This window comes from Nannospalax galili, unplaced genomic scaffold, assembly GCF_000622305.1.
Source record: "Nannospalax galili isolate Female #2095 unplaced genomic scaffold, S.galili_v1.0 scaffold553, whole genome shotgun sequence".
NCBI classification, from domain to species: domain Eukaryota; kingdom Metazoa; phylum Chordata; class Mammalia; order Rodentia; family Spalacidae; genus Nannospalax; species Nannospalax galili.
In genome coordinates this window covers 6790927-6813737 of record NW_008336313.1, presented here as the reverse complement: position 1 = coordinate 6813737, position 22811 = coordinate 6790927, and the positions used below count along the sequence as shown (strand labels likewise).

The 22811-nt window shown below is 39.4% G+C and overlaps 1 protein-coding gene across 1 annotated transcript in view; it reads right to left on the bottom strand.

The window, feature by feature from the left end:
• LOC103732488 (dedicator of cytokinesis protein 7) overlaps positions 1 to 22811 on the bottom strand; it is a gene marked incomplete at its 3' end in the record, with an annotated part of 127987 nt that overhangs the window by 90838 nt on the left and 14338 nt on the right. The window contains exon 2 of the mRNA XM_029562516.1: positions 3886 to 3991. Within this exon, the coding sequence (XP_029418376.1) occupies positions 3886 to 3991 (106 nt within the window). The remainder of the gene's footprint in view (positions 1 to 3885; positions 3992 to 22811) is intronic.

Here is a 22811-nt window from a genome sequence, read left to right as displayed (position 1 = left end):
GGAATTGGCTAGGCAGTTAGGGTAAAAAGACCCCAAAGAAATGTAGCCAGTTTCTTGGCTAAAAGTCAAAATGTCCTTGGACTGTTAGCAACATAATCTGTTCCAAAGGCCAAAAATGTCAAAAGTATTTGGGAGCTTATATCTAATCCTTAAAAGATTTTAGGGTTATCTCTTCAGTGGAGGAATGTTAGAGTAGCCAAAAGATCCATAAAAATAAATAAATGAAAGAAGAATAAAAAAGAAAAGAAAAAGAAAAAAGTGATGGGGAGATATGGGAGGGAGTGGGCATGGATGTGACAAAAACACAATAAAGTTTTTGTAAAAGTTAAAAAAAAAATGAAAGAAATAAGTGTACATATAAGAAAGCACACATAGCCAGGTGTGGCAGTACATGCCTTTAGTTCCGGCACACATGGGCAGGGACAGGGGCAGAGAGGCAGAGAGAGGCAGAGGGGCAGAGGAGGAGGCAGACGGATCTCTGTGTGGCCAGCCTGGTCTACACGGCAAGCTCCAAAGTTCCAGGCCAGTTAGGGCTACAGGGAGACCCTGTCTCAAAAGAAAAAAAGAAAGAAAGAAAAAGAAAAAGAAAGAAAATTTTATCCAATTTCCTAACAAACCAATGGCATGAAAACATGGTTAGAAGTTAGATAAGCAAGACCAGGACAAAAACTAGTGACCTAATACTAAATTCCACCTGTAGATATTTTCTTGAATTCTGCTATGAATAAGCCATTTATAAAAAGATACTTATGGGGGGTTGGAGAGATGGCTCAGAGGTTAAGAGCACTGACTGCTCTTGCAGAGGACCCAGGTTTGAGTCCCAGCACCTACGTGGTGGCTAATAACTGTCCATAACTTCACTATCAGGGGAAGTTGACGCTCTCTTCTGACCTCCACAGGTATTGCATGACATGGGTGCGCTTACATATACAAGCAAGCAATACACTCCATACACATCAAAATAAAAATGATAAATTTTTTTTTTAAAAACTTATGAAACCATCAAGGAAATCTGACACCCACTGGACAGTAGATAATAGTAAGAAATTACGGTTAATATGGTTAAGTGTGATAATAAAAATGGATTTAAGAAAGGTCAACATGTGGTGCTGGAGAGATGGCTCAGTGGTTAAGAACACTGACTGTTCTTGCAGAAGACCTGGGTTCAAATCCCAGAATCCACATGTGGCTAACAACTGTCCGTTAACTCCAGTTTCAGGGGATCTGATAGCCTCTTCTCTCCTCCTCGGGCACTGCACAACACAGGTGCACTTACCTATATGCAGGCAATACATGCATACCCATAAAATAAAAATAATAAATAAAATATAAAAAAAAGAAAGGTCAACATGTATACTATTCTATTCACCTCAGTGCATGTTTAAGACTCTCATAATCAAGAAGTACTTTTTCAGAGACTACAAAAAGAGAAATTGCATTCCACACCACTGAACACCCTTTAAAAAAAAAAAAAAAAGAGCATTGGGCAGGGGTTTATTTACAGAAGAGTTAGGCAGCCCACATTTACAGCTGCGCCATAAAGTCCACACTCAAATACAAATCTTGTGACCTTCCGACAGCTGCACAAAATTTTGAGAGAGGTGCCTCTTGGCTGAACACCCTTTAAAAGAATGTTGTTGCTAAAAAACTTGAAATTGGAGAGTGGTTTAAAAAAAGTAAAGAAAAAAAAAAGCAGAATTGTTTTAAATGGGAGAATACTGATAGGATTGACCAAATAAATAGAAAAAAAAATTTTTTAAGGGGTGATGTTTTTTAAAGGGGAGAATTACAAAAGTGCTATATTTAAGTAACTTGGATCTATTGAGTAAGTAGAAGGATTAACCACCACACGATTAGTTGCTCATTTATAGAAACTAGTGAACAGGTAAAACATATAGACAGGTAGAGAGACGGTGGTAGAAGTCTGTGGCTGCTTTCTTCTGGTTGCTTAATTTTCTAAGCGAAAGAAGAAGCAAAGTCATTCTAAGAATGACTTGCTTAAGGCAAGACTAGAAGAATGAAATATTTCATCTAAATAGTCAATGAATGGACTAGAAAAAAGTGATGTTTGCTTGCTAGTATTACAGTCTTCATGAATTTGTGGTCATAAACAGACTTAGGCTGGTCAATAACACTATGTCTTCTCCAGCTACAATCAGCTACAAAAGTGCAGTAAGCAGAGATTGAAGATAAACAGCACTGAGCTTGTGCCAAGGCCTATAATTACATAAGAGGACGTTAAAGAAGCCATAGGGTATGTGCAAGAGTTAATTACAATGCTCAAAATATAATTTATTTGCTAAGAAGACATCAAGGAGCTCAAGAAATAGAAATAAGTAAGTAGGTTCATGATATCTAGGTCCTCACAGGACAGAAGGACAGTTGGAATCAGGGTACCGGAATAAGGGGACAAGAAAAAAGATGGTGATCAGAGTAGGAAGCATAAAACTGAGACTACACACAGATTATAGTTATAATGACCAAATCTAGGGTCTGGCTATGGGATGTTAGTATCTGAGGTGTGATTCAAGATGCAGAATAACATTATAAAAGGAGAAGAGTACAACACATCAAGAACACACTGGCAGGACTACTCACATATACAATGAAATTATCCAGACATTATTCTAAAAAATTTCCATCTAGCATGTTACTGTTTTTTAAAGTAAATTTATGTTTCAGAGTTTTAGTAGCACAAACATTACAAACATGTCATTACAGGGCAGTAAAATTGCTTTTTTCACTGGCATACAATGTTCAATAATTAGTACACTTTCTGGGCTAAAGTAAAGAATGTATAAATCCTAAACTCTTCCCCTTTGTTTGGTGTTTGAACTAATGCTTCACCATGAAGCCCAAGCCAGCCTCATTCTCACAATCTTCATGCGTCTACCTCCAGAGTGCTGAGATTACAGGCATGTACCACCATGCCCAGACATCCTGTCCCTTCTATTTATTTTCTAGTTTTCCACAGCATTTGAATTTTTTAAAAGGCCTCTAATTTTAAGACACATGAAGGTATATTTTGATTTATATTCCTAACATAAACAATAAGTGTAAATAAAAATTATCATCTCATGATAGTTTTGTTCTAAATTTTTTTGTTGTTATTTTTGAGACAGTCTTCTGGTAGCCCCAGCTGGCCAGGAACTTACTATGTAGACCAGGCTAGCCTCAAACACAGAGCTCCACCTGCCTCTGCTGGGTTTAAAGACATATGCCACCACACCTGGCCTAAATTTTTTAAAAATTTTATGTGTATGAGTGTATTGCCTGCATACATGTAAGTGTATCCATATTGTACAATGCTGTGGAGGTCAGAAAAGGATGTCAGATTCCTCTGAAACTGGAGTTACAGACAGTTGTTAGCCACCATGTGGGTGCTGGGAATCTAACCTGGGCCCTCTACAAAAGCAGTCAGTGTTCTTAACCACTGAGCCATCTCTCCAGCCCCAATGATAGCTACTTTCATAAGAGAACATTTATTTACATCTCTGATATAGTACCTGGTTTACAACAATGATTCAGTAGTTATTTTCTTCTATTAAAAGGGACAGATAATATTACAAATCCACGCAACTAATATTTACTTCAGTGCCTATTTGTAGAAGAGACTCTTGTATTTTCATAAAATAAATCATCTTGAGTCTTGGAAATTCTCCAGTATTGACTATTCCTCATTACATAGTCCCACAGTTGACTAAAAAAAATCAACATTTCTATAACATCCCAAAACTCTTGACTCACATTTCAAGAATGAAGTGGTAACAAGGTTATAAAACCAGTCATGGAAGCCAGTTTATTGGCTCTTATTTTTCCAGTACTTTTTCATGGCTTCCTCAGTAATGCATCTGTAATATACCATACCTTGAATAAGCTACTTACTGTGGTATGATGAGATATATTACCAACTATGTTGAGGTTTTTGAGCAGCTGGGGAGAACCACTATATTGTCCAGAGATCTGCTTCCTAACTTCAGCTGCTACAGTTCTATAACAAAAAAAAAAAAAAAAGGAACACATTATGAACATACACACACAAAACACATATACAATTTAGGACAATAAAAGTCATTTACCGGCATGGTGGCGCACGCTTTTAATCCCAGCACTCAGGAGGCAGAGGCAGGCAGACCTGTGAGTTCAAGGCCAGCCTCATCTATATAGTGAGTTCCAGGCCAGCTGGGGCTATAGGGAGACCCTGTCTCAGAAAGACCGAAAGAAAAAAAATAAAAAGTCAACTCACAATGGAAAGAAGAATATTAAAGATTCAATTCTAGAATAACAAAGTTTTAATGTATTAATAAAGTGCTTCAGGGAATATTCTTCTAGTTTATATTATAACATCTTTTTTTGTAAGGCTGGTTTTTAAAATGGCATTTTGGGAATATAGTTTGGTCATGATAGAGTAAAAGCTCTAAAATACACATTTATATATAAATACATATACTTAAAAAATATAAAATCAATTCTTAAATATTTTATAAACAAAATATGGCAAGAATTCTTTTTAAAAAGAATTCTTTCTTTTTTTAAATTACTAGTATCTCATTTATGCCCCAGAAAACTATTTTCTATTTCTACATAATAAACAATGTCCGCATACCCCAGGCAATAACAGCTTTCCATAATCTGACTTTAATTTACCTCTCCAGCTTTTAATGTCATCTACCAAATTCTTGTCAATAAACACAAACAGTTTCCTGAGAATCTACTTACCTCTCTTGCTAACCAATTCAATTCTTAAATAGTTTTAAGGCCAAGATCTTCATGCAAACTTCTTGGCTCAACACAGCTAAACATATCACACTGCTTTAAAACTTTTAGAAAGCTTACCAAACCTAATTTTTCTTCCTTCCTTGTTATTTTTTCTGTTTCATGAACACTATATAAAAAAGGCAGTAGCAGTCATCTTCTGTCCCTAAAATAATTTAGTATATGGGGTTGTGGAGATGATTCAGTTGGTAAAGTGCCTGCCTCACAAGAATGAGGATCTGAGTTTAGGACCCCTGCTCCCATGTGAAAAGTCAAGAAAGTCAGACATGGTGAAACACCAACAACCCCAGTGCTTGGGGACAGAACAGAAATGGGTGGATCTCTGAAGCTCACTGGCAGCTAGTTTAGCAGAATGGATGAGTTCCAAATCAAGGAAGAAATCCAAAGGTGGTCTCTGGCCTCCACACACACATGCACACAGGTGCATGTTCACACCCATGTGCACACACACACATGAACACATATATAAACACACACATACAAATATTTAGCAGATAGCATTCGAAACCATATAAAAGCTCTGTAAAATATACAGCATTAATGAATTTACTGACAAATGTAGTAAACTACAAAGGCATTGCCACAGCAGGTAAATCTTAATTTGAAAAAAATCAAGATTAGAGTGCAGAAGTCCCAATAGTTGACCTTTTTGTTGGCCCTTTACATACTAGTATTTTGGAAACAGAAGTTGGGGGAGGTCTAGGATTTGTAAGGAGGGGAATGGGGGTTAGGGTGGTCTAGGATTTATATGTGGGCCCAGAAAATTCTAGAAAGGGGGTTGTGGGGCTGGAGAGATGGCTCAGCGGTTAAGAACACTGGTTGTTCTTGCAGAAGATCCGAGTTTGAATCCCAGCACCCACGTGGCAGCTAACAACTGTCCATAACTCCAGTCCCAGGGGATACGACAGCCTCTTCAGACCTTGGCGGGCATTGCACGACAGTAGGCATACACATAAAAAAATTTTTTTTTTAATTTTAAAAAAAGTTTAGAAAGGGGATTGTGCCTTCCCTGAATCCCAGAAGTTGGTGTCAGGCTCCTTCCCAGGATCTGGGAAGGTGAGATGGGGAATTCTGATAGGGGGTTTGATAAGGAACAAGATTTATGGGGAGGCTGATAAAGGAACCAAATGTCTTGCTAGGAACCATGTGTCCTGAAACAGATGTATTTCCCTCCTGGAATGGGGAGTCAGGGTGGGTGGATGGTCAGTTCATTTAGTCATTTGTCAGCCTGATTTTCCTTCCAGGAGCAAGGTAGCTCCTTCTGTAGGCAGTCAGGGTTACAGGCCCAAGGAAAACAAAATGTTTTATGTGTTCTAATGGAACCAGTAGTCAGCTCCGAGAGTTCTGTGATTTTACAAAAACAAAACAAAAACCCACTTAACATTTCAGCTAAAGAAATAAACCCTAAAAGCCCTGACTCATCAAAATGTCAGCTAAGTACCACACCATTATTTGTTTCTTCTCTTTCTGGTCTTCCTCCCCATTGCAATTTTTTAGCAAGTACAAACACACACACACACACACACACACACACACACACACACACACACGCACCCTTGTAGGCTTTCCTGTCTCTCTGTACTCTTCCATTCAATCCCTTGACCAATTTAAATTCCCCCATATACATCCAAATTAACCAACCAGGTTCATCCAAATTCAATTTATATATGGACAGGACCAAATTGCAGCTTCCTTCCAAAGATTATGCGGCAATACGGAACAAGGCCTACAAGCTATGTATCCTGAAGCCTTCTTGCCTATCTGGGTACTGGGTGTGACCTCAAGAGATGGCTGCTGTACACTTTTTGCAACTGGTTTGATATCACATTTCAGCTCCAACTTTGCATCCTGAGAGCACTTAAATGTTTCTGCAGGTCCATTTTATACAACTTGAAAGACCTAAAAACTTTCTGGTTGCCACAAGCATATCTTTCTTTTTTGCTCATCCAGTAAACAGCTGTGCCCTACTGTGATAGGTTTTCCAAACAAAAATACCTGGAGCAACAGTTTAACAAAATATGCCTTCAGTGGCACTCAGCAAATGGAGTTTCCCCAAGCACAGTTCTGTAAGGAGTGTGTGTGAGACTCTGTGTGTGTGTGTATGTGTGTGTGTGTTTTAAGTTATTATTTGTACTGTGCAAAAATTTTTTGATCTTGGGGATTCTGGCTGTGAATTCGATGCGTGACAATTATGGCTAAAAACATTTGCTTGGTCTACAGAAGATCATTAATGTTTTGTGACCATATAAGTTGTAACAGTGGGTTGTTTTATGTGTAGGTATTGTTGTTAAATACAGGGACTGTTTCCAGGCACAGACTATGAATCATAAGTTAGGATGGACATTAGATGTGATTATGATATAGTGAAGGTCTGCTGTCCTAAATCTGCAAATAATGTGGTAACAAATTAGAACAAACTGGAGACAGGCCATAGACACATGGACTCTGCCTAGCTGTGCTGGAAAAATACTTTGACTCCAAGCCTTAAAATACCCTGTGGAGTCTGAGCTCACCTCATTCATACAATCAAAGAGCTCCCTGGACACTGAATTTCTATAGGGAAAGGTCTCCCCTGGAGCAGGAACTCCAGGGTGTGCTCCAGAGCATAGCACAGGGGAGCACAGGGCCAGGCCGGGCCTCTCAGCACTGCTACTCGGGCGGAGCCACTTCACCTTGCATCAGTTTTAAACATAGAATCTGGATCCTTTGGTCAGGTTTCCCCAGACTCTTCTAAGGTGTCCATGTTCAACTGTTAGAGCTTGGTTTTGGCAACCCTTTGCCCGAAGTTGCTTATTGGCTGTTCTTTGCCTTGGTTCCAAGGCTGTGGAACAGAAAGTAGCCTCTGTTTTGAGGAGGTGGGCGTTAAAGTATACGTTTATTTTTACTATGACATGCTCAGGACCACACTTTTCAAAATGCCTTGTTTCCTTTACTATTGTTTTGGAAAGAAAATTCTATTAAAATTGTTTTAGTTTGAAAAAAAAAAGTGCTACTGCAAGGCTTAGTGGTGCATGCCTTTAGCCTTTAATCAGAGCACTTGGGAGGCAGAGGCAGGCAGATCTCTGTGAGTTCAAGGCTAGCCTGGTCTACATAGTGAGTTCTAGGCCAGCTGGGGCTACAGGGAGACCTTGTCTCAAAAAGACAAAAAAAAAGTGCTATTTAGCAACTCATTTTTGAGACCCCTTCCAGCTGCAGGGAGCTGTTATTCTACTATTCAATAAATTTTGCTCACATGCTTCCACTGTCCTCTCTGTTCATTCTTCATAATGTGAAACAGAATTCAGCTCTGATACAAGAAAGCAGCAACGATATTAATTGATCATTTCAGATCTTAAAGTGAGAGACAAATGAGGCATACACAAGACAGTCCTCCTTAACTGGGGCCAATTACTGGCCCAACTCCATTTGTCCCTCTCTGACTTCATTTTGCCTCCAATTTTTTTTTTTTTTCCTTCTGAATTCTCCTGAGTCACTTTCTCTTACAATTACTGTGGACACCAGGAAAGCAGGTTTGATCAATAAGTATCTTTATAACAAGAGATCCAAACTATTCCCTAGCCCCAGATCACAGATGGGTGACCTCATTATGGCCCTGCCCCCATAACAGAACTAATTATTCCAATGACAGAATCAAGGCTGCTCCTCTTAAGGAGCAATCTTCTCTCAATGGGAACTGATAAGGATGTGTTTGCAGAAACAATCCTCCTCCCCCCAATTCTACCCAGCCCTTTCACATCTTGGTGTTTTGGATTTTTGAGACAGGGTTTCACTATGCATCCCAAACTAGTCTTCAATCTCAGTAATAATCTGCCTCAGCCTCCTAAATGCTGGGATTGCAGACATGCACCACCACCATCACTACCACCCCAGCTGAGAAACACTCTTGAGATAATAATCAACCATACTACCACCTATCCAAGATTATCTGTTCAGCCTGCCATGCCAGGTATGCAAATCACAACCCTTGTTTTTGTTATACCTTCCTATAAAACGTCAAAGTTCTTCTCAACCCCTCAAAGCCAGATCTTAGGTCACTAGACCTTCTCTATTCTTTCCAGTATAGCCATACCAATTAAAATGTCTTTTCTGCCCTTTACCACTAATCATCTCTTTAGCATTTCAGGATAGGCAGCCAAGTCTCATCTGTTGGGAGTCCCGGTGCACAGTATTTGCCCTAAAACTCCAATAACAATATTACAAATGTCTTACTTTATACGACATAATGTTCCTTAAATGGAAAACTAGTAAAAATTTGAAAATAAGGTGTAATAATGCAAAAAGAACAATTTCAAAATAAACTAGAACAACAATAAAATATGTCTACAGTGCAGACAAGGGATGTGTTTACACAGGCTGACATAACATGCTCCTCCAACAAACCCTCCCCCAATAAAAAGCACTATCTTTTAACCAGACTATGATCCAAAGTATCAAGGACAGGTGACAAATAAATATAGATCTTGATATTAGTTAAAATCCTTTATCTTAGGTTCTTTTCTAACACATTTTCCTTACTCCTAGTACAATTCATAGTATAAAGCAAAACAAGGAAGTTTTTTTTACTTCAGTAAACTATTAACACAAACTGCAACCTGGAAAGAACAGGTCAAATATTCTGAAGTGACCTAAATACCTATCTGCCTTCCAAGAAAACATGATTCAAAATTTGATCTTATCTTTCTCAACTCTCTTCAATTCTACAAGATCCTTCATATGTTAAAACAAATTAGTTTTCACACACACACACACACACACAAAATCACTCCCTCAGGCCATTCACAATAGGATGCTGGAAACAACCAGCAGAACATATACATCCTGAGGACAAATTATGTTGCATTTGAACTTAACCATATCCCACTTGCAGGTGACCCAATTAGCTATTCTTTCAAAATGACCTAAGGATGATAAGACCATCTGTCTGGGCCTACCTCTCTCATCTGTAGTCATTCTTCATGGGACCAGTAAAATCTGAACAAAGATGAGTAAGGAGAATTCAAATGAAATTTTCAAGAATTTACTTGAACTGTTTCATTCATATATATAGGTGTATGGTATATATATATATACCTAAAAATTAGCTGTAGTGTAATATGACAAATGAGTAAATATAATCACCTGAAACTGTTTGATTAGCCAATAAGCAAGGCAGGCACCTTTAGGGGAAAACTCTATATAACACACCTTCAAAGTATCCTTTCATTTCTTCAGGTACCACTTCCTAAGGAAAAATGAGCACTCCCAGAGATGTTCCTGAGGAAAGGTAAGAATGCCCAAAAGTGTCCCTTCATAACATTCTAATAGTCCCCTTTTTAAAAAATTAAAGTTTATTTACTTGTATGTATATGAGTATACTGCCTGTGCATACATGTTAAGTACATCACGTTCATGCAATGCCCATGAAGGCCAGAAGAGGGCTTCAGGTCCCCTGGTACTAGAGTTTCAGATGGTTGTTAGAGCCATGTGGGTGCTAGGAACTGAACCTGGGTTCTCTGCAAGAAAAGTCAGTGTTCTTAACTGTTGAGACATTTTCCTGGCCCCACATTTTAATCCTTCAAACATGTGCTCCATGACTTTTAGTTAAGCATGCTCAAAAATGAGTCAAAACCTTTCCTTCCTGAACTATGTTAAACTGAGCATGATGAGGAAAATATTCCTTAACAAAGTATGTTTGGGAATGTGCTTGCCCATAAAATCTTTCCTATATAAATATGTCTATCCAGGCTCCCCAAATAAAATTTTTATGCTTTCTCTGTTTGAGGAATGTACTCCTTTGGAAATAATTCCCATGAATTCCTTACCTGCTGCAGGCAATAAATCTTTCTCCATTATTTTATTTCTTGGTCATGCTTATTTTGGCTTTACACTCAACAAGATACGAACCCACTGCATTCAATTTCAAACTGGCACCCCATATACAACATTCCACTTGAAGGTTTGTGGCCTTCCACTATAATATTTGACTATCAACAGAAGAGGCAATAAAGAAAGACAGCCTGTATGGGCTTACCCCCATCACTTCTAGAAATGGGTCCCAAGTTGTTCAGGGGAACATCTTCTTGAGGCCTAACTAGCCAGTCCTGCACTACAATAGGTGAAGTAAGTGGCTGCAAGAAACTAGCAATATGTAGCATTAAAAAGAGAACATTTAGCTGAGTGTGGTGGCTCATGCTTAAAACCCAGCATTAGGGAGGCTGAGACAGGAGGATTAGGTAATTCAAGGCCAGCTTGAGCTACATAGTAAGAGGAAGGAAGGAAAGAAAGAAAGAAAGAAAGAAAGAAAGAAAGAAAGAAAGAAAGAAAGAAAGAAAGAAAGAAAGAAAGAAAGAAAGAAAAGTGTTCAAGGGTGAGCCACAGTTCTGGGATTAGATTGCTGCCCTGAGGCTGAAAGAGTACCTCCATCAACACTGGTGCCAGAGGTCCAGGACATTAAAACAAAGTCTCCATATTTAAAGAGACTCTATATCAGAGACAAATGACCATAAAACACTTTGCTGAAAGTCTGAGAGATTGAAGAAATCTCTATTGTGGTTTTGGCAAGTTAACCTTTGGGAAGATGGGAAATTCTGATACAGAATAAAGAACCTCAAGAAGAAAATGTGAAGTCTCTGGTTAACTGGTGTCTTAGTTTCTTTTCCTACTGCTGTGATGAAGTATTCTAGCAAAAGCAACTTCACAGAGAAAGGGTTTATCCTGGCTCAAAGTTCAAGGACACAGTCTGTCATGAAAGTAAAGCCAAGGTATTAGGAGCCTGAAGCAGCTGGTCAATGGGGGGGAGGGGTGGGGTGTTCAAAAAAGTATCCTTAAAGCAGGGCATGATGGAGATCAAGGCCAGCCTAGTCTATATAGGGGAGGGGAGAGAAGGGGAGCAGGAGAAAAGAGAGAAGGAATCCTTCAGCAGGGTGTGGCAGCCCATGCCTTTGATTTAAGCACTCAAGAGGCAGAGGCAGGTAGATCTCTATGAGTTACAGGCCAGCCTGGTCTACATAGCAAGTTCTGGGCCAGCCAAGGCTACACAGTGAGACCTTGTCTCAAAACAAAAGTATCCTTAAATAGCTATCTTTGGGGTAACAACCCACAGTTGATATTCAAACTGAAGAAATTCTTTTTGTGTTACAGGACTAGAAGCCTCCTTTGCTATTTTAATTGATCATTTTAAAACTGACCACAAAGCCTGGAGAAACAGCTCAGTAGTAAAGAGCACTGGCTACTCTTACAGAGGACCCAGGTTTGGTTACCAGAACTCACATGGCAGCCAACAACCATCCATAACTCTGGTTCCTGGGACTCTGACATCCTCTTCTGTCCTCTGCAAGGCAACATTTGTCAAGCACTTACAATGTGCCAAATACTATACAGAGTGCTAGATTTAATATTCAGGAAAAGTCTATGAAGCAGGTAATATTTAAGGATATTAAAGTTTCAGGAAGTTATGATGGTCATGAAGTCAAGATCTGAACATACAGACTCCAGTTACCCACTGTTCTTTTTATCTGCTATCGTTCATGCTGCAGATAACTGAAATGCATTTAATCAGCCTCTACTGCTGGATAGTAAGGCTATTTCTAGTTTTTTTTTTTTCTTGAAGCATATCCAGTAAAGTATTAAGTGGTTGAAAGATTAAATTTGAGAAATTTTAACTAGAGGTTGGAAAGAGTAGAGATGTACTGCAGCAAAATAAAAAAAAAAAAAAAAAAAAAAAAAACCAAAACCTGTTAAGTTTGAATTTTTTTTTTTTGATGGTAAGCACATACTCCTTGTTTTAAAATTTTCTTCCTTATGTCAATGTTTTTTGTTGTTTTATTTTTCTCTTTATTGGAAAAATCATATTGCCTTTGTTTCTTATAGTAACTTCCTGAAACCAGGTCTTTGTAGATATGCTAAAAATAGAAATTAATTTGTGATAAGTGAAGAAACTACATATCTGGTAAAAACTTCTTAAAATTTTTCATCTTGAATATTGTGCTTCAGTAGCAGTTTTTCCCCCACCTTACTGGTATACAAATGAAGTGAAAATGATGTTAACAAGGCTTCTAAAGAAATGCTTGTATGTTTAGATCCCTCCGTAGATTGAGATCTTTCTCCCCAGCAAATATTTATCTGCCAGATAGTAACAGCTAAAAACACATACATTTTTCTGAAATAAATTATAAACCCCCTTACAGATTAGTTATTTCTGAAAAGATTTTGAAAGCCTATATTCTAGATAATCTCTAAATTCATTCTTTTTTACTAATTTACTCCTGTTTTCTGTCCATTACACCTGTCTCTAGTTTTTGCAAAGATGATCCCTAGAATGTAAATGCAACAAGAGCAAAGATTTTTTTCTGAATGGCGAATTAGGGGTAATTTTTATCTTCCTTTTTCAGCCTTCTGTATTTCCAAATTTTCTGCAACAAATTATTGTATAATGCGAAAAAGTTTTAGAAACTATAAAAATAACATGCCCAACCTTACAAAAGCAGAGGCTAGGTTTAAATTCAGACCCATAACCAAGAATAGTGGTACACATCTGTCACTCCTGCACTTGGAAGACTGAGGCAGGAGGATTGCCACAAGCTCAATACATACAGAATTCCAGGCCAGCCAGTCAGAACTACAGTATGAGACACTGTCACAAAAAAAAAGAAAAGAAAAGAAAACAAACAAACGAACAAAAAACCTATATGGACATTTTGTCCCCAGTTGGTCGGACTGTTTTGGGAGGCTTTTGGAAGCACAGCCTTGCTGGAGGAAGCACATCCACTTGGGGACAGACTTTGAGAGTTCTTACATCTTGCTGGATTTCTAGTTTCTCTTTGCTTCCTGTGCCTGCTTGAAGATGTGATCACTCTGCTTTCTGGTCCAGCCACTTCTTGCTGCCATACCTCCTCCACTGTTATGGACTCTTCCCTGGAGCCAAAAGCTAAATAAACTCTTCCTTCTATAAGTTGCCTTGGTCATGGTGTCTTATCACAACAACAGAAAAGTAACTAATACATCCATTAAGGTCTCTTTCCATAGGAGCAAGTTTCCAAAAGTAAATGGTTCCAGCTATACTTCATATTAATTATTTCTCTATTTTGCAAAACCTACTTTATGAGATCAGTTAGAGATACACAGTGAAAATGCCGTTAAGTCATTAGAAGTCAATTAATATAACTATTTAGCAGAACACTAGTATTAGGCTCTCCCTTATGTCTTGTGACCTGTCTATCCTCAGTTCCTAAACCTGGTATCTATGTCAGGTATGGGTTCCATCCTATTAAGTGAACCTTAAATCCAATTAGAGAGTGGTTGGTTACTCCCATAATATTCATGCCACTATTGCACCAATGGGCATATCCTGCCAGGTTATTTGTTATTGTAGTTCACAGGATTCATAGCTGGCTAAGGTTGATGATCATTTTTTCCTTCTGGTAGCACGCATAGCACCTTCCAGCATTGTGAACACACTAGCCAGAAGAGATGAGGCTCTGACGTCAGCACCAGCTTGATTTCTCCTTGTTTGTTCAACAGCTCATGTATGTAGTATCTTCGGCAATATGGCCAAAGCATCCAATTCTGGTGGGTAACCAAGAGTCGGGCAACAGTCAGTATTGTTGAGGGTCCGTGGGACCCCTGGTCAAAGCTTCTAGAGATAAAGTCCATTCCTGGCATTAAGGTTCTCCGCCCCCCCCCCTTTTTTTTCATTACTTATGATGTCCAGAAGGGGCAATGTCCCTGTTGCAACTCTTTTTAATCTCTTTTTATAATGTATATGTATATGCTTTAAGAAGCTTCTATAGTGGTAGGTTTCCTTTTTCTAAAGGCCTTTAGTGTTAACTTATCCTTCCCAATACTCCCTCTTCTGCCCTGCCCTCCCATTCTCCATCCCCTTTTCGCCCTTCGTATCACTGCATTCTACCACCCCTCCCAGAAAGCCTCCCCACCTCCATGGCTATTTATTACTTTCCTGACCTCTCTGGATTTTCAAATTGAAACAAGCACATCTAACATTTCAAAGCTAGCATTCAGCTATGAAATAGGACATGTGATGTCTTTCTGGGTCTGGGTTACCTCACTCAGGATGATTTACTTGGGAATTTCTTAATTTCGTTTTTTTTTTTTTTTAGGAGCTGAACAATATTCCATTTTGCATATTTACCACACCTACACCTTCATTATCCATTCAACAACTGATGACATCTAGGTTGTTTCCAATTTCTGGCTATTATAAAAAGGGCAGCAGCTGGGAGTGGTGGCGCACACCTTTAATCCCAGCACTCGGGAGGCAGAGGCAGGCGGATCTCTGTGAGTTCGAGGCCAGCCTGGTCTCCATGGTGAATCCAGGACAGCTGGGGCTACAAGGAGACCCTGTCTCAAAAAGACAAAAAAAAAAAAAGGGCAGCAATGAGCATGAATGAACATGTATTTCTGTAGTAGGGTGTAGAGTCTTTTGGGTATATGCCCAAGAGAGGTATGGCGGGCTCATATGGTAGATCAATTTCAAGTTTTCTGAGGAATCTCCACATTGATTTTCATAGTGGCTACACCAGTTTGCACTGCCACTAGCAATGGATAAATGTTCCCCTTTCTCCAAATCCTTGCCAACATTTGTCATCATTTGTTTTTTAGATCATAGACAGAAGTAGAGTCAGCAGACTTTGGGAGGCCTGATCCCACAAGGAATTAGTCCAGAAAAAGAAGTATAGTAAGGGCGCTGTCTGACTGACCAATCAAACTGCAGTGGTATCAGCAAGAAGGGAAGCCCACATCAAAAGACAAAGCTGGGTGGGGAGATGCTGCAGTGGTAAAGTGTGTGCTACACAAGCATCCAAGTTCCATCCCCCGCACCCATTAAAATGTTGGGCATGGCCAGACGTGGTAGCACACACCTTTAGTCCTAGCACTAGGGAGGCAAAGGCAGGTAGATTTCTGTGAGTTCAAAGCCAGCCTGGTCTACACAGTGAGTTCCAGGCCAAGTGGGGCAACAGGGAGACCCTATCTCAAAAAACAAACAACAACAAAAAACTGGGCATGGTGGCATGAGCCTACAATCTCAGCACTGGGAAGGCAGGGACAGGAGAATCCTAGGGCTTGCTGCGGGCCACCTACTCTAGCCAAACCAGTGAGTTCTAGGTTCAGTGAGGGACATACTGTCTCAAAAAATAAGGTGGAAAGTGACACCTCTGGCCTCTGCCACACGTGCACAGACACACACACACACACAAGATTAGATTAAAATTAATATATATACACATACATGCATATATCAATAAAGCTAGGTCTTTTGTTTTTACAAAAAGAAGGGCCTGTGTGTGGTTAGGATTGCCCTGTGAAGGTAAGGAAAAGAACCTATTAGTCAAAGAAAAAATGATGATGGCGCGCTGGAAAAAGGAAAGCTGGCATGAAGCGACAGAGCAAGTTTTGTACCCTGAAGCCCTGTACTGTTACCCCTTCATCTTTAGCAAAAATTATGAAACTCATCAAATGGCTAATAAGAGAGTTCGGTTTTCTGGTGGCATGAATATAGTTGTATGAGAAAGCCACAATTCAAAAGTAAAAACCAACAAACATTCTTGAGAAGGCTATGAGTAGGTATTAAAGCCTGAGCTTAGCTTTTTAAAAATTAAGTGACAGCTGGAGAGATGGCTCAGCAGTTAAGAGCATTGGCTGTTCTTGCAGAGGACCTGGGTTCAATTCCCAGCACCCACATGGTGGCTAACAACCATCCATAACTCCAGTTCCAGGGGATCTGACACCCTCTTCTGACCTCCTCAGGCACTGAACTACACAGGTTCACTCACATACATGCAGGCAATACACTCATACACATAAAATAAAAAATAAAATAAAAAATAAAAATTAAGTGACAGAGTACCCATAGCTAGCTTGCATTAAGTTATACTAGTTCTCTTTGCATTTCACCAGTTCCATTTAAATTTCAGGTAGACTATGAACATTTTAGGATGATTAATTTGGGGACTGAGGAAATGACTCAGCAGTTAAAGAGCTTGGGTTTCTATCCCCAACACCCAAGAAAATCCCAGGTAGGCCTAGGAAAAACCCTGCCTCAAAATATAAGGTGGAGAGGAATAGAAGACAACTGATGTTAACCTCAGGCTTGTACAAATGCACACATATGCACATGCACATGCACACACACACAGACATGCCAACACATTCAAACATGAATATAGGAACATATACATACCACATACACGTGAAAAAGGAAATTTTAGTGTTTGTGTTTCTGTATGTGTAAGTACCTGTGCATGTGTGTATATGCGAAGACCAGATGTCAACCCTGGTGTCATTCTTAAGGTACCAACAATCTTATTTTTTGAGACATAGTCTCTCTCATGGTGTGAAGATCCCTGATTAAGCTATGCTAATTTGGTAAGTCCTAGGGATCCAACTGTCTCCAATTCCCCAGTTAGAATTACACGCGCACACCATTATACCAGGCTTTTTTACATGGGTTCTGGGGATCAAACTGAGTTTCTCATGCTTGTACATCAAGCACAGATTGAGCCATCTCCCTAACCATAAACGTATTACTTTCAAAGAACGTCTGTTATCTTGGCATGACCAGTACTCTTTCCATCCTTCCTCTCATTAGAAGTCCTTTCATCTTTGGTAAGAAATTTATTCTTTGAGATTCAGGTAGAGCTGACATCTATAGCATCCCCCTCCCAACTCAGAGAAAGACAAGTGACTCAGGAGTGACCAGACTCTTCAACATTCCTAAACACAGTCAGTGGTTCAAGGAAGCACAGTATGATCTGAAACAGACCAGTAACTGAGTTCCTGGTAGGATGTGAGCCTGGAGCTGTTAAGTCTCACTGCCAGCTGTTCTGGGCAGCATCCATGAGAGATAAGAAGACAGCAGGCCTGCTGGCATCATCTATATCCCCTAACTCAATATATTATGTTGCAATAGTGAGCACTTTTGTGTGCATGTAAATTTTTCTGATTTGGGCTTCTGACATTACATCCAAAGAATTTCCTTGGTTAAAAAGTCAATGAAGCCAGGCATGGTGGTGCACGCCTGCAGTCCCAGCACTTGGGAGGCAGAGGCAGGCGGATCTCTGTACGTTTAAGGCCAACCTGGTCTACATAGTGAGTTCCAGGCCAGCTGGGGCTGCAGGGAGACCCTGTCTCAAAAAGACCAAAAAAAAAAAAATCAATGAAAAATAATGAGACATTTAAAGTGGCTGCTAAAAAGTACAAATGACTCAAAGAAATACGGGAACTTAACTCTCTGGAGACTGAATCGCCTGGAATGCACAAGAAAACAGGCAGATAAATTCCCTCTTTTTCCAAAATCCAGCTATTGATCTGAGGAACTATTTCTCTGTCCACAGGTACTCTCTGTGGAAAGTAAGTACAACTACCAAATAATCTTTCTCCAGTTCTTTGTGAGGCAGTAGCCGGAAAGATATGTTACCACCTTACCTTTTTTCCTCCCCGTTCTGTGCCTCATGTCATTTTTCTCTCACTCCTGATGCCTAGGAAGTATGCTTCTCAAATAAAGCATTGATTCTTAATCTTTATCTTAACCTGCTTCTAGGGAATGCAGTCTCAAAGAATATCTGCAATAAACTCTCAGCAACCATAAGAGTGAAGCACATAATGCTTTGCCTTTGAGATGATAAACAGGTAAGAATGCTCAGCATTAATATAATGTTAAACAGGAATGGTAATAAACTGCATGGTAGCACAAATTAATAGTGTCAGTCAGCTGTCCATCACTACAAAATACCTTAATCAAATTATAAAGATGGAAGTTCTGTTTTGGCTCAGAGTTTTGAAGGTTCCAATCCACATCAAATGGTCCCTTTGCTTTAGGTCCATAGTGAGACAACACACTGTAGAATACAAGCATGGAAGAGCAAAACTGATGACTTTACGACTAGGAAGTAAAAGAGGAATAGGCCAGGGTTCCCAAAACCCCTTCAGTGTCACACCTCTGATGACCTAGAGACCATTCCCTAGGCCCCCACTCTTAGCGATTCCACCCTTCCCAACAGCACAGCCCTGAGGACCAGCCTTTGGGAGAAATTATGATCCAAACCACTACAAAGAGTCTACTGAGCAAGGAAAAAAAAAAAAAAAAATCAGAACAGTTGAAAAGAAAAATTTATGATTCCCACAAACTATAACTACATATACAGAAAATCAAAAGAATCTACAGAAATGGTTTAGAATCAAGAAGAGTTTAATATGATATATGATGTTGGAGAGATGGCTCAGAGATTAAGAGCAGTGGCTGCTCTTGCAAAGGTCCCGGTTTCAATTCCCAGTATCTACATGGCAGCTAACAACTTTCTGCAACTCCAGTTCCAGGGGATCCAACACCCTCTTCTGACCTCCACAGGCATTGCAAAACACAGGTGCACTTACACATATGTAGGCAGTATACTCATACACAAAATAAAAATAATAAAATATTTAAAAGAATTTACATGATATTGATGGACATAAAACTGTTACATCTTAGGAATAAATCTAATGACAGATATGTAAGAACCTTATAGGAAGACCTAAGTAATTGAAGAGATAAACTATGGATTGTGGATTGGAAATTCAATACTAAAAGAATATCATTTTCTACCAAATTGATATATAAATTCAATGTAATTAATTCTAACAAAGTGTGGCATTTTCTTATTTTTTAATTTATTTTCCTAGGTACAGTCTAAAATTTACATAGATCTTCAAATGGCTAAATGAAGCTAAGATTTTTTTTTTTTAAAGAGGGACTAATTGATCTACTAAATCCCAAAGCTGGTTATAATTAAGATCATTATAACTGGCGAAAAGACATACAACCATATCTCAATGGAACAAAATAGAGTGCAAAGACCCACAAATAAGAACACTTTAAAAGAGAGATGGCAGGCCAATCAGTGAAGAAGTGATAATTCATTTAGAAAACAATTACAATTTCACAACATGCACATACTTAAGTCAAAAGAGAACAAGAGTCTAAATACAAAGGGGGTGGGTACAGAGTTTATAATACATACCCTAATGATCTCAGGATAAGGAGAGATTTCTTAGGAAAGACCCATAAAGAGCTGTGAATATAACTCAGTTGGTAGAAATCTTGCCTAGCATGCAAGAAACCCTGCATTTGATCTCCAGGATCACATAGACTAGGCATAGTAGCCTGTAATCCCAGCCCTTGGAGGAAGCAGGAAGATCAGAAGCTCAAGGTCAGGTCATCCTCTGCTACACGGGCCAGTCTGGACTACCCAAACAAATAAGGAACTAACCATAAAAAAGATGGCAATTCTGCAAAGCAATATTGCTGTGGGAGTAAAATCTCTATAATCTAGAGAAAATTTGGCATAATCTAATAAACCTGATGATAAATAAATTTGATACAATTAACAAAAAAATACCTGCCAACAAGGAATTCCACAGTTGAATCTATCCTGGAAAAAATTATACATATATGTGTGCCAGAATACATATTCTTTCTAGTAGTCAGAAACTACAAATTGTAGCACATTTATACAACAAAATACCATAAAGCAACAAAAATGAATAAACTTCAATTACAATCATTATTACAAAATAATTTTTAGCAAAAGAAGCAAAAGGGGGAAAAAAGCAAACAAAAAATATAATATTCAAATATGTCAAAAATAGGAGAGAGAGGGGGAAAAAAAGCTCTATTACTTATTATTCATAGGTAGTAACAACAAAGAACAAAGTAATGGCTATCCCCAAGGTCAACAGAGTCTGAGAACGGGCAGAATGCTTTTTTTAAATTATATTTATTATTATTATTTGGGAGAGCGTGGTATGCTCATTCCACAGTGCCTGTGTGGAGGTCAGAGGACAGCTTGTGGGTTCCAATGATCCAACTTAGGTCTTGCTTGTGGCAAGATGTTTAAAGGGTATATCACAGAGGCTATTAGATGGCACAGTGGGTAAATATAGATGCCACCAAGTCTGATGACCTGAATTAGATCCCTGGGACCCATATACTAGAAGGAGAGAACTGACTCCTACAAGTTATTCTTTGATTCCATATGCATGCACTATGTGCAACACATGCATGCAGCCCTACATACATACACAAACAAAATAAATATAGTTTCTATTTAGAAAAAAAGGAGGATATATCACAAAGAAAAACAGCAAAATAGCTATAGTGATAGGTTATAGTGAAAAGAGGTTATAGGTTATAGTGAAACTGACTGGAGAATCAAGTGTAAACTAGAAAATGAGTCAACAAAAAGAGACCAGATTATAGTTATCCCTGAAACAAAGCAGAGGTTTAGATTTACCTCTGTAAGAAAATGGTATTCTTGATGAAAGTTGCATCTTAGGGAGATTGCAACACATCTGAATCTGAGGGTAGAGAAAATAGACCAGCTTTGACTATCTAGAAGTGAAGTAATGAGACATGTTCCAAGGTGGCAGGGTATCTATCCTCAAGAGTTCCAGTGTCCACAAAGCTCTCCTAAGCACTGCAGATGAAAAGTTAAGACTTGTTCTAGCAGTATCATATTTTTAGTTTCTTTTCTCAAAAATATATTTTAAGATTCATTCATGATTATTATTTAAGTTCATTCATTTTTGTTGCTTTATACCAAGTCAGGGGATGGGAGGAGGCAGACATGAAAAATTGGGAGAGCAGCTCATGAAATCAGTGCTAAGGAAAATGTCAAGGGTTAACCCTCAAGAGATCTATAATTCAAGTATACATAAGGTAAGCATACCATATGGTTCAAGGATTCATGAGGAGAACACACAGGAAATGGCCAGGGCCATATCATATATCTGAGAGAAATGTGACTAGATAAGAAAAATGAATAATTGATTGGCAGTTAAAAATGCCAGACAATTCTGAAAAAGGCATAATAAGTCTTTTAACATAAGACAAAGAAAGGTCTCGGAGGGGGAAGATTAAAGATGTTAAAATGGAAAGGGAAAAATGCAAACTGAAGGTTCTGAGGAAAGCGATAAAGGAACGGACTTCAAATTTTTTTAAAAAATAGGTAGGGGCAGGAGAGAAGTCTGAGCGGTTAAGATCACTGACTGCTCTTGCAGAGGACTTGGGTTCAATTCCCGGCATCCACATGGTGGCTACGAACTGTCCTTAACTTCCGTTCCAGGGGAATCAAAGCCCTCTTCCGATCTCAGCGGCATTGCATTACACGGGTGAACTCACATACATGCAGGCAATATACTCATACACATAAAATAAAAATAATAAATAAAGGGGCTCAGCAGTTGAGAGCACTGATTGCAGACTGGTTAGGATCAAGAGAACAAATGATATCAAATGCTGGCGAGGGTGTGGAGAAAGGGGAACACTCATTCACTGCTGGTGGGATTGAAAACTCATGCAACCTCTATCGAAAACAGTGTGGAGAACTCTTAAAAAAAACTAAAAATGGCTATACTCCTAGTTTGGGCCCTGCGCCATTCCTAGTCTTGGGGCCCCAGACACCTGGGGAACCAATACTGCTTCCTGATCCTTTTCACCCAGAACAACTTAGTGCCATGGGTGCTGGAAATCAAACCCAGGTCCTCTGCATGAGTAGTCAGTGAGTTAGTGTTCTTAACCACTGAGCCATCTCTCCAGTCCCCTATCTTCTTTTTAAAAAATATTTTATTTATTTGAGGCCTCTCTGGGGGTAAGTCTACCATGTAGCCCTCTGCGCCTTGACTCCGCCAGCTGCGCTCACCCTTCCATCTCCCCCGCTGTTCTCAACTCCTAGCTTGGGCCCTGTGCCATTCCTAGTCTTGGGGCCCCAGACACCTGGGGAGCCACCGCTGATTCCTGACCCTTCTCACCCAGACCAACTCAGTGCCTTTCTTGGGCCCCAGGAGCACAACTTCTGGTCCTGGCCCCACCCTCAACCTCCCTCTACTTCTCTAGTCCTGGAACACCCGCCAGCCTCTTTCTGGTGCTGACAGCCTCTTTCTGGTGCTGACAGCCTCTTTCTGGGGCTCCGAGGCTTACCTTTACTCTCCCTGATCCTTTGTATCCAGTACAACCCAGCTACTCAATCCACTCCCTGGGAAATCTTGGGGCTTCTTCCTGCCCC